Raw genomic sequence first — 12,624 nt, forward strand, 5'->3', positions numbered from 1 at the left:
CAGCTATGAAGAGGATGAAGAATGGAAAGGCTGTGTGTCCAGATGACATAGCAGTGGAAGTATGGAGGTGCTTAGCAGAAGTGACTGTGGAGTTTTTAACCAGATTGTCTAATGAAATCTTGGAAAGTGAGAGGATGCCTGAGGAGTAGAGAAAAAGTGTTTTGGTACCTATTTTTAAGAATAAGGGTGATGTGCAGAGTTGTAGTAATTACAGAGGGATAAAACTGATCAATCACAGCTTGAAGTTATGAGAAAGAGTAGTAGAAGCTAGGTTAAGAAGGGAGGTGATGATTAGTGATCAGCAGTATGGTTTCATGCTGGGAAAGAGCACTACAGATGTGATGTTTGCTCTGAGTGTGTTGATGGAGAAATATAGAGCAGGTCAGAAGGAGTTGAATTGTGTCTTTGTGGGCATGGAGAAAGCATATGATAGGGTGCCTAGAGAGGAGTTGTGGTATTGTATGCGGAAGTCAGGAGTGGCAGAGATGTACGTAAGAGTTGTACAGGATATTGTGACAGTGGTGAAGTCTGCAGTGGAAGTGACAGATCCGTTTAAGGTGGAGCTGGGATTACATCAATGATCATCTCCGAGCCCTTTCTTATTTGCAGTGGTGATGGACAGGTTGACAGACGGCCCCATGGACTATAATGTTTGCAGATGACATTGTGATCTGTAGTGAGGGTAGGGACCAGATTGAGGAACCTGGAGAGGTGGAGATGTGCTCTAGAGAGGAGAGGAATGAAGGTCAGCAGGACTAAGACAGAATATGTGTGTGTGAATGAGAGGGAGGATAGAGAAATGGTGAGGATGCAGGGAGTAGAGTTGGCAAAGGTGGGTGGAGTTTAAGTACTTGGGATCAACAGTTCAGAGTAGTAGTGAGTGTGGAAGTGAGGTGAAGAAGAGAGTACAGGCAGGGTGAAATGGGTGGAGAAGTGTCAGGAGTGATTTGTGACAGACGGGTACCAGTAAGAGTGAAAGGGAAGGTCTACAAGAGGGTAGTGAGACCAGCTATGTTGTATGGGTTGTTGATGGTGGCATTGACAAAAAGGCAGGAGTACGAGCTGGAAGGGGCAGAGTTAAAGATGTTAAGATTTGCATTGGGTGTGACAAGGATGGACAGGATTAGGAATCAGTATATTAGAGGGTCAACTCAGGTTGGACGGTTTGGAGACAAAGTCAAAGAGCTGAGATTGCTTTGGTTTGGACATGTGCTGAGGAGGGATGCTGGGTATATTTGGAAAAGGATGCTAAGGATGGAGCTGCCAGGTAAGAGGAAAAGAGGAAGGCCTAAGATGAGGTTTATGGATGTGGTGAGAGAGGACATGCAGGTGGTTCGTGTGACAGAGGAATATGCAAAGGACAGGAAGAAATGAAAACAGGTGATCCGCTGTGGTGACCCCTAACAGGACCAGCCGAAAGAGAAGAAGAAGAGTTAAAGTACTGCACTGCTTCATCTAAAGATGGTGTTTTTAGGGAAGTCCACTTACAGGTCTTTAGTGCATTGATGAAGTCAGTAGCAGAAAAGTTTTTTTGTTTATTACATACTGTTCTGAGGATGGGTTGACTGATGTGATGGGGTGTGTGCCTAATTAGGTAGGTTGGTTGATGGTCACAGCCTATCAGGAAGGCACCCAGATTGTTGTGCAAAAGTGGGGTCAGATAACAGAATCCAGTCCAGTATTTATTTTATTTATTTTTATTGTATTTTATTTTACATTTGTTAACCGGGAAAGTCCGACTGGACACAGGTCCCTTTTCAGAGGAGGCCCGCTTTTCTCTGTTCTAGTGGGGGTAGATATGATTTGGGTGTACCCATGGAGGTTAATGATGATAGAGGGATTGTGGCTATGGCTAGAGCAGTTAAGCCAGTCAATACTGAAGTCACCTAATAGTACGGTTTCTTGTGTGAGGGAGTTTGACATCCAATGTAGCGTGCTTTCATTAAAGTAATTTTATTGCCTGGTGGGATGTAGCAACCTGCAATTATTATGTGTTGGAGTTTAGTTTTAGTTTGGCTAGGATAAGTTCTACACCTTTAACTTCTTGGGCGTTACAATTTGTTCTAAGGTGAGATGATTTTGGAATAATATTGCTACACCTCCTCTATTTTTCTCTAATCTATCTGTGCGAATAAGATTGTAGCTAGGGGCTGCAATCTCATCATTGTGGTGTTCTGGTTTCAGCCATATTTCAGTTAACACTGCAATCTCTAGTTTGTATAGAGGTAGTAGGGCATGAAGGTCATGAATTTTGTTAAGTATACTTCTTGCATTTATGTTTAAGAGGAGGAGACATGAGTTAGGTCTATGGTATAAGGGATTTAGTTGATTTGAATTTGAATTGGTGGTTGTAATGGTGGGTTAGGGTGGATGTTGCCACAGCAGGTGAGTTTATGGAGTAGGTATAGATAGAGTTTGGTTAGTTTGTGTTTAATTCTAGTTTGCCTTGGAGAAGAGTGAGGGTAGGTTTTGACTGTTAGCTTATTGTATGCATTAAAGAATCTTAGGGATGCGGTAAGGTTGCATGGCGATGTAGGGAAGTTGTTTTGTTTTATGTGATTGGCTGCTGTTGCAGTTTGCCATGGGGGTGGGGTGCTGGTATTAATTTTAGTGTGGTAAGAGGAGAGGATGGAAAGCAGGAGTAGAGTAAGGATCATTAATAGGAAGAGTAATGCTTTTAGTAATTGGGATTGTTGTGTGTAGTTCATTTTCTTTAGTTGTAGAAGGAGTGGGGTATGGCTAAGGCTAATAGTTTAGACTGTATGAGTTGGGAGTAGTACTAGGTGAGTGGTAATTAGGGTGTTGTGAAGTGTGTTGCTATGTGGGAGAAGTAGTTGTGATGTGATAGGTTAATTGGGATTTGATGGAGATTGTGGTCTGTAATTATAAATCTAAATATAGTGGTGGGTGTAAATGGGTTAGGGTAGGGGAGCGGAGCGGGTTGAGCCAGCAGTCCAAGACACTGGAGTGTTTGAGAGACTATATCAGTAGGTAAGTAAGAACCAGCCTACTGCTGTGATGTTATAGCCTGTATAGGTAAAAGTAAGGGATTTAGCAGATATAAAAACTGCCAGAAATGCTATTTCTAAGCTTGTGCTAGTATGTCCAGCTGCAGTGTTTAGTTTTCTATATCAGGGAGCTGGTGTAAGGTCAGGAAGGAAGGAAGAAGTAAAAGTACACTTTAGAGAAGATGGGAAGTAGAAATAGCAAGTTAACAAATATGGGGGGGGGGGGGGGGCGCCTATCCGTAGTGCAGCTCTTGACCACGATAGTCAGTCTGCAGTAGTTAACAGTAGTGTTCTCTCTAACATAAAGTAAATAGAGATTTTGTATTTAAACATACATGCACTTTTTCAGTCTTATACTCTTCTTGCAGGGTCCAATGTTTAGCTAGGAGGCTCCTTATCTGTTTTTATTAGGTGGGAGGGGGATGTCTTTTTTTCTGAGAAGATGAGTCCCGAGTAGTATGCACTTTTTCAGTCTTAGATTCTTCTTGCAGGCTCCACTGTTTTGCTAGGCAGCTCCTTATTATCTGTTTTTTTTATTTGGTGTGAGGGGGATGTCTTTTTTTTTTTTTTTTTTGAAGATGGTTTCCGATTAGTCAACTAAAATGCTCGCAGTTGCAGCAGCGTCCAAGGGGAAGTAAGTTAAATATATTTATATAATACATGTGTTGCCAGGACTGCAGTCAGTGAGCAAACATGAATTGAGTGTATAGTTATTTGCAGTATTGTGGACCATGGAGTGGAAACTCAGATGTTAGTTCTGTTAGGCCAAATTGAGTTATACATAGTAAGGTCACTGGTCTTAAGACCTCCTCTGATTTCCCTCCCTGACACTTGAAGATGGAAGTGTTTTCCTTGATGATTAATATTGGCATCTTGGAAAATCATTAGGATAAGCAGGGAGGGGTGCCTGTCTGTTACAGAAAGTGGAGCTATGCTAGATTGAGTTACTGAAAGAAGAATATCACCAATTATCTACTTTGCTTATTTGAATTTCATTTATTTTGTAAAGTGCCTTTATTATAAAGCACTGTAATGAAAGTTGAATTATTGTTGTGGAAAGTTTCTCACACAACTGCTGTTCTTTAATACCATTCTAGTAATGTTAATATACTGGAGGGAATAGCTGAAGAGTAAGGAGAAAAAAATAACCATAGGCTAAATAAAATGCTACAGATTTGTCAGACAATGTATTCTAACTTCATTATCATATGTATAACTGGCATATAAATAATGTATACATACATGTTTCTTGAAGATTTACTAAATAGCATTGCTTTCTTGTGTTTTTAAACAGTAGTAGACCAAGTTAATATAAAGACTACACTATTTAGAAAGCATAATGAGGCCTAGTTTGTAGCCTTCACTGCAGATTATTTTGTATTTATTTTGCTGTCTGTATGTAAAGTTGTAGCTTTAACTGATGTAATAGATTTGTTGTATGCTCATGCTTCTGGTATTATTATTAATATTATTATTTTTATTTTAGGGAATAATGTTTCCATAAACATAGATGTAGATCCAAGACACCCTAAAGTACTTCCTGAATGCTGCTTTCTTGGAGCTGATCATGGTAGGATCACCATTTTGTCTGTTTCATAATTGAAATGAGTTGTGCTTATCAAAGTAGCAGGGACATCTTTTAATGTTTCATAGTCTGAATTTTGTTAAGGCTGCAGTAGTTGGAGTTATTCTTCACATTTGTGAAGAACATGATTCTGTGGCTGTTGCTTATTTTCCTATTGAAGAACCTTAGACATGTAGCGTAACCTGCTCTGTAACAAAATACTTGCACTGTCTAGAATATTCTGCCAAATAGTGGTAAGGCAGTCCTTTTCAGAGTTCTTTTTGAAGTAATATAGTAATATACTGTGATCTGATTTTGGAAATGTTTTTGTTTGCTTGTTTTGTGTGATTTTGAGTATTGGGTTGGCCCCATGGGGAAATAGTATTTTTTCAGAGGGGATGTGATTGGGGAAAGCTCTAAAATAAAAAAAGTGTACTATATATGCTTATGTATGGAATATGATGTAAGATAAAATGCACATGAAATTTTAGAAAATTTTGGATATAGAGAGACAAATGCAGACAATATTGATATATGCCTTGGAGCAAATATGCATATTAAAGATGGAGAAGAAGAAATACGTTCAGAGATTGGGAGTAGTGGTATACAGGTGCAGTGGGATAACAGTTGGGATTTCCTCTCTACAGTTATTGTCTTGGCGTTTTTGTATGTCACTCTTTCCTACATTTTGGCACATACTTTCCTGCTATGTACTTTTTATAATATTACATACCAGGCTATTTAGAATGCATCAGTCCACTTTTTTAATGCAGCTCATACAATTCTAACCTTATTTATTAAATTTGCTATGGAAATATGTCTAAAACAACACAGTTTGTCCTTTGTATTTGCCGGATATTGAGCTATGATTCACACTTGCGTTTCTTTTGACTGGATAAAGAAGCACATATCAAGTAATGCTGTAAGTGACATCATTTCAACCTGTCGTAAAATAGTGAATAAAGAATAGAGAGGTTGGAGGCATTTATGGCTTCACTCAATATGGTAACAGATGCATGGACTGGAAAAAGAGTGCCTTATGTAATGACAGGCCGGAGGTAGAGCATTAGAAGATGGAAAAGAAGCAGGAAGTTAGACATCTCTGCTTTCAAAACATTAGTCTGCCCTTAAAGTGGCGTTGTGGGCCATAGGTGCTGCCAGGTCCTTTTTGACTAGAGAGCTGGAGCATTTGTTATCAGCTGAAAATACAAAGTCAACCAGAGGTGGAGTATCTTGAAGGGTGTGCCTCTGGCTGTCTGTATTGCATCTCCCTCAGTCAGTGAGCTGCTGCATGCCCTTGGCTAGTGTGCACATAAGGAATATTTCCTCAAGCCCCAACCCTAGCACATGCTTAGTGGTAGTACTAAAGATGGCCATCCATATGAGTGCAGCAATGTGTGTATGCCCAGGCTGTGAAGGGTTTTGCTGAGTCATCCTAAACCAGCAGGTCCAGAGATCATGTGCAGGCATTGGTCATGGATCAGCTGTTTGACATCTGGTGGGACTTTTTCTTGCAGGAGGGGAGCATACCCTCAGAAACATTGCCTGATACCATAATTAGGTCCTGCGTAATGCTGTACAACCTAAGCATCATCTCTTGAGTGCATTTCACTCCATGTACATAATCCTGAGTGTGGACCAACCTGTCACATGGCTAATATTGCCTTTCTCTGTCTGACCTGAGAAAAGCACCTGGACATCTTTATATCTAAGGTAAGTGAGGGCAGCAATCCCTCTCCTCCCGATAGATCTGATTGTCAATTTTCAGTCTATCCTCAACTGTTGGGGTTCGGAGATGAACCTCAGATCTGACTTGGGTGTTAATCTAGCTTGTGGCCACCAAAAAGCTTCCAAGCTTCTCCCTTACCCATAATGCACCAATCCCTAACATACCTCTGATCTTGTTTGTCAATTTTCGCAAAAGATATGGTCAGCCTGATCTCTCAAGCTTGTATTGAGGTAAGTGCTTCTTTTCTTGATAGTTCTCTTCTTTAACATATAAATATATTTTGCCGTACCCTTTACACTCAGTGGAATTCTCTTTTACCATAGTTGGTATTTTTCTACTTATAATCTGTAAGTTTCTGGTTCTATAGTACACATTAGTGTAGTTCTTAATACCATTTACAGTATTTTTCTCTTTATTATGTTTAAAAAAAATGTATCTTTTTCTTTTTTTTATCGTGAGTCATGATGTCTGATAAAGGATCTGCTGGCTTCAAAAAATATCAGAAGTGTGGGCATAAATTACCACTTTCAGATGCCCACACTTTGTGTGTTTATTGTTTAGGCCCTCAGCATCTGCAAGAATATTGTTCTCTCTGCAAAAATTTCAATCCTACGGCCATAACAGATAGGAAAAAATATTTTAAAGGGATTGCTTCCATCTTCTTTTGGAGAGGCTGTCGCTGGGGCTTAATCCCCCAAGGCAAAAACTAAAGAAACCCTGACTAACTCTCGAAGACAGTCCTCTTCTTTGATCCTTCAGCAGAGCCGCCAAAGAAAAGACTGAGACCACATCCAAAATCTGCTTGGATCCACTCCCCTTCGGATCTGATGAAAAAATGTTAAGATCCAAGCTTTTCAGATCCAAAGACACTACCAAGAACAAAATATTCTCCATCCTTGGATCCAGTGCCTTCTAGAGTTCCCTTTCTGCTGAGACATCATTCCAGGTCACCATCCCATGCCTCATCTTGTTCATCCAGAAGTCTAACTAAGGAAGATGTGGACAGAATGATGAGGATATTCGTCTTGGTGCAGATACCGATGGGTATTTTTCTGGCTGCTACCCCTTTAAATCAGGGAGTCCGTCCATCTGTTACACCACCATTCCCTGCTACTTCTCTGATCCCACTGGTTGTTTGAGTACCTAGATCCAACTTTTCTGGCTCCATTTGGCTCATACTAGAAGATACCATTATCTTCTGATACGACGACTTCTCTGAATGCATCAGCTTTGACAACTTTAGATCTGGATGACTCTAAGAGCCAAAGCTGCCTTTGTCATGTCCAAGGAGTTGGAGTGGATTCTGAGGTTCTTGGAGCCATCTCTGACCCTCTGAGCTTTTAGCATTGGTTAGCTTGGCTCCAACTTCCGCCTTAGGAAGGTTGCTCTTGGGTCAGAGAGAGGCAGTGCTCCAGACGCCTGCCTTCTCAGAGCCACTGTCGTCTTTCCTTCTGGAGCAGTCTGCCTTTTGAGGTGGTGAAGAGAGTGTTTTCTGTTCTGACAGGGTAGAGGGATCCAGCCCCTTCAGATCTCCAGTCTAGTTCCCAGATGCCTTTGCTTTTAGAGCCACATCATTGTATGTCACAGGGGCAACCAGCTAGAGGCATCCACATCCTTGATTGTCTGTGCACCCTTTGATGGCAGTTCATTGTTTGGAGCAAAGTGAAGGATGCACTCGCCAAGTGTGAGAGGGATGGAAAGACCCTCTCTGAAGTAGGCTTACATTTTTCGACCCGTCAAAGTTCTGTTTCTAGAAATCAATGAGGGGATCAAAAGATGTGGTTCAGAAAGTCAAAGGCTCCTTTCCAGGATACATGTGGATATTGTTCCCCTAGAGGCAGAGGGGGAAACTCTAATGGATGATTATGTCCCCATGGCAGAGGATGCCCACAAAACCAGGGGTCCAGAGATTCTTTAATAGACTCTACCAGCTCTCCTGAAAGGAGGCCTGATTTTCCACCCCTGGAGGCAATCTGGGGTTGACTCTCCCTGCACCAGAGAGCTTGGCTAGAGATGAGATACTTGGGTACAAAGGATTATTTCCAGAGGTTATATAATTTCCTTTTCCCTTCCACCCCCAACTGTACGCAAAATTCCCTATGTTCCACCCAGTCAGAGGAAAGCAGCAGCATTAGATATACAAAAGCTTCTAGAAAAAAGGTCGTCCAAGAGGTCCCACCAGACCAGTTAGGATCCAGAACTTACTCAAGATTATTTTTGGTGCCAAAGAAAACCAAAGGACTGGATCTAAATTTTGGATCTCAGCTCCTTGAGCGAGTCAATTTGACAGACAAAGTTTTGGATGGTCACTGTTCAGTCCATTCTACCCTACCTGGGCAAGGATGGCCAAATGTGCTCAGTAGACCTTCAGGATGCGTATTATCGCATAAAGATGAACAGACAATCCAGAAGGTATTTACCCTTCTGGCTGGGAGCCAGTCACTATCTGATGAGCACTGCCCTTTGGCCTCTCAACAGCCCCCAGGGTGTTTACCAAATGCATGGCCATGATACCAGCTCACCTGAGACTGTAAGAATTCTGAATGTTTCCATATTTAGATGACCAGCTCATTACTGCCCCGACTAGGCATCTACTAACAAGAGCAAGAGAAATTGCGAGAAGTCTCAGTTACAACCAACTCAAACTTTAGAATTCATAGAGGCAATCTTCAATACAATATCAGTGATAGCTTGTCCCTCTCTCAAGTGTACAGAATATCAGATTCCTTGTCAGGAAAATAATTTGCAGTAACAAAATTTCAGCAGATTGATCCTTCAGGCCTTGGGGTCAGTGTCAGCTGCCATAATCTTATTTCCTTTGGCAAGATTTCATATGGGAATTCCTCAATAGATGCTAGCAGCATAGTGGTCAATGCTTTAGCTGCGCATGTCAGCACAAATAAGAATTACTCAAGCATTCATGAGATACCTCTGGTGTTTGATTCAGTCAGATCAGTTTCTACAAGGCCGTCATTTCATTCTCATCGACCCTAGGCCATGGTGACCACGGATACTTCCCAGATTAGTGGGAGGGGGTACTTCCTGGGGAAAGCAGTCCAAGGCACTTGGTCCCCCAAGGAGGCCAATTTGCATATCATTGTCCTAGAGATGAGAGGAGTGCTTTAAGCATTGCAGACCTTCCAGGATGCTCTCCCTTTAGGGACAATTGCGATTCAAACAGACAATATGTTAGTAGTTTGGTACACCAACAAACAAGGAGGAGCCAGATCATACCCCTTGTGTCAAGAAGCACTGAGTGTGTAGCAATGGACGATATCATCCAACCGGTTTCTCATAGCAGCACATATTCCATGGAAGTCCAATGAGATAGCAGACAAATTGAGCAGGTCCATTTTTTCTACCTCACAAGTGGTCTCTCAACATGCAGGTGACAGAGATTTTCCATCAATGGGGCCAGCCTTGCTGCAATCTCTTTGCTTCTCCACTAAACAACAAATGCAGCAGCTACTTTGCCCTAATCCCCCCTCTAGGGGAATCCCGGAGGGATGCTGTATTGCATGATTGGCACCCAGTCTACTTTATACTTACCCACCAATTCCAATAATTACAGAATTCCTGCAGAAGGCTGCCAGGATGAAGACCAAAGTCATCATTGCACCTTAGTGGCCTCGACAGATTTGGTTCCCCTTCCTATGGCCTCATCTGCTTTCCCAACTTTGGATTCCGGAACCGATTCCAGATCTCCTGTCTCACCTGACAGGTGTATAGAAAAACAAAATCAGCCAAACTGCACTTCACCAATGGCAACCGGGATGACAGAACAGCAGATTTATTAAAATAGACACAACTTTACCAAAAAATATTAGAGCTTTCTTCTTGCAATTAAGACTTCATCGGATATATGCAACAGAACAAGTACTCTGCTTAAAAAGACCAGTAAGGTCACATGATACAAAAAACACAATGAGCTAATAATAAGGAAAGGAGAGGCAAAGCAATTTAAAGTGACAGGCAGTAAATCCAAAAAAACTACACAGAATACCTGCACAAACCATTAAAATAACACAAAATTCTATTAAAACTAAAATAAAAATACTTTAAATAATTACTAAAAAATTATAAACAAAACAAATATTCAAGATTAATCAAAAAATGTCAAAAAACATTGCTGTCTGTCCAACACTCTCCTTTTTAGAGAGCACTTAATACTGATAACATCATTCAGACCCGATGGCACAGATACATTTAAGATTATCTGCCACCACAGCTCTCCCTTGTTCAACAATAGGGACCAAGGATCACCCCTGGGGTCTGGTCTCACCTGATCCAAAACCCAAAAGTAAAATTTATGGTCTGGAAATAATGTGATATGTCTATAAAGGGCATTGGTTTCCTTACTTTTCCTTACATTTCTTGATGTCATAAAAGTGCTCATAGATAGCTTTCTCTCGGTCTTGCCAACATAAAAGCAGGGCAAGACCCACATCATGCAATAAGTCCAGTTTTTATAAACAATGGACTCAATATATTTACCGTCACTGTGAAAGTGGTGACCAAAGGATGGCTAAATTCAAACAAATCAACAAATCATCTTTCTCAGTAAGCCATCCACCAACATGTCCACACATGGGTTGAGTAGCCTGAACCACATGCATCCTGATTGGATGTCAAAATGGGAATATAAGCCTCTTTCCCTCTCTTGTCTATTACTGTGGCCATGAGAAAATCAATGAGATCCATGCGATATCCCCTGTTAGCAAACGTGTCCTTCAACCTATCACCCCACGTTTCTGGTGATAGGGGCGGTTGCTGGTATAATGAAGTAAGCTGTTGGAATAAGTAGGTTTCTGATAAATTTTAGAGGAAATAGAAAGTCTCTTAGTCAAAAGTTAAGTTAAAGTAATTGATCTCACCAAGACCCCACAGTATGAGTAAAAACCAAAAAAGCTGTGGCGTGGTTAATGTACCTCATAAAATCATCAAGGTGTGGTTAATATACCTCGTAAAAATTATCAATAAGGGGTACAGGACCTGCCCAAACAATAAAAAGGTCATCAAGGTAGCGGGTATACATGCAGATATACTGAATATAAGGGCATTTCTCAAGAAACTTTGCTTCCCATGCTGCCATAACAATATTTGCAAATAAAGGGGTGAATGCTGCACCCATGGCAACTCCCTTTGTCTGTTTCAAATAATGGCCTTTGAAATATTTAAAGTTGTATTACAAAACATTCTGCATAAGAGTGGACACCATATTGGTCAGCCCCTGATCCATTTTCAGATAAAATGTGAGGTATTCCTCGAACCAAACCATGCTAGTCTCATGTGGAATACATGCAAACAAATCCTTGATGTCAGTGGTAATAAACCTAAGTTAGGAAATAAGGCCAAATTGTTGCAGCTTGCCAAGAAATCCCAAGAGTCACAGCATAACCGTGGTATAGCCGAGACGTGGGGTTTCAATAAATGGTCAATCAATTTAGCAATAAAAAGTCTGAGTGAGCAGCGTTCACAATGGGTCTAAAAGGTGGATCCAGGAGGTCTTTGTGTACCTTGGGCAGTCCAAAAATAGATGGAACTTTGGGAAATCAACACTCGTATACCTATGTTATTCAGGGGGAAATTTCACCTTGCATAAGCATATCCTAAAGCAAGCTGTCAATCCTCCTGTAAGAAATGCTGATTTAATTCAGTGAAACTTCAGAATATGAAGCTTCGTATAAAAGGTTGAACATTCATTGTTGGTAATCCAGCTGTTCATCACTACTAGACCTGCTCCCTTGTCCGTCTGCATCACTCTAAGATTGTCACAGCCAGTAATTTATTTTAACATTGCCCATTGAGATCTACTCAAGTTAAAAGATTTACTACCAGTCCCAGCCTTTAAATGATATCGAATATCGACCTCACAAGCTTTTTCAAACTGTAACAAAAGTGGATGTAAGTCAGGACTGGTTATGCTGGGAAAACATGGACAATATGGATCAGGAACATATACCTGGTTACCCATACACACAAATTAAGATTTCTTGTAAAAAAATTTAACTCTGTAATGATCTCAGAAATACCAACCCATCCATTGGGAACAAAATAAAGTCTCCTGCTGAATAAATCACCATGTTCATTGCTAAAGTCAAAAGAGCTGTAGTTGTAAATATGAAAATCACCAGGAGTGTTAGAAGTAACAATAAAAGTACCTGTCTCCATTGGGGCTTCTAATGTGGTCGTCCCCTATTGGATTTCTTTCTTCCTTGTGCCTGGAATCTCTAGTCAGGATTGGGATAGGGGCTGTAATAATCCGCTTGCTTGTTGCGAATTCGCTTCGACCTCTGAGGGCTCAGTCTGTCCTAAAGGGGGAT

General features: G+C 41.0%; 1 protein-coding gene across 1 annotated transcript in view; it reads left to right on the forward strand.

The window, feature by feature from the left end:
- FANCL (FA complementation group L) overlaps positions 1–12,624 on the forward strand; it is a gene marked incomplete in the record, with an annotated part of 1,961,518 nt that overhangs the window by 1,344,317 nt on the left and 604,577 nt on the right. Inside the window, 1 exon segment of the mRNA XM_044054938.1 lies at positions 4,495–4,578. Coding sequence (XP_043910873.1) covers positions 4,495–4,578 — 84 coding nt within the window.

Source organism: Protopterus annectens, chromosome 1.part2 (assembly GCF_019279795.1).
Source record: "Protopterus annectens isolate FY-2018-M chromosome 1.part2, PAN1.0, whole genome shotgun sequence".
Taxonomy (NCBI): Eukaryota; Metazoa; Chordata; order Ceratodontiformes; family Protopteridae; genus Protopterus; species Protopterus annectens.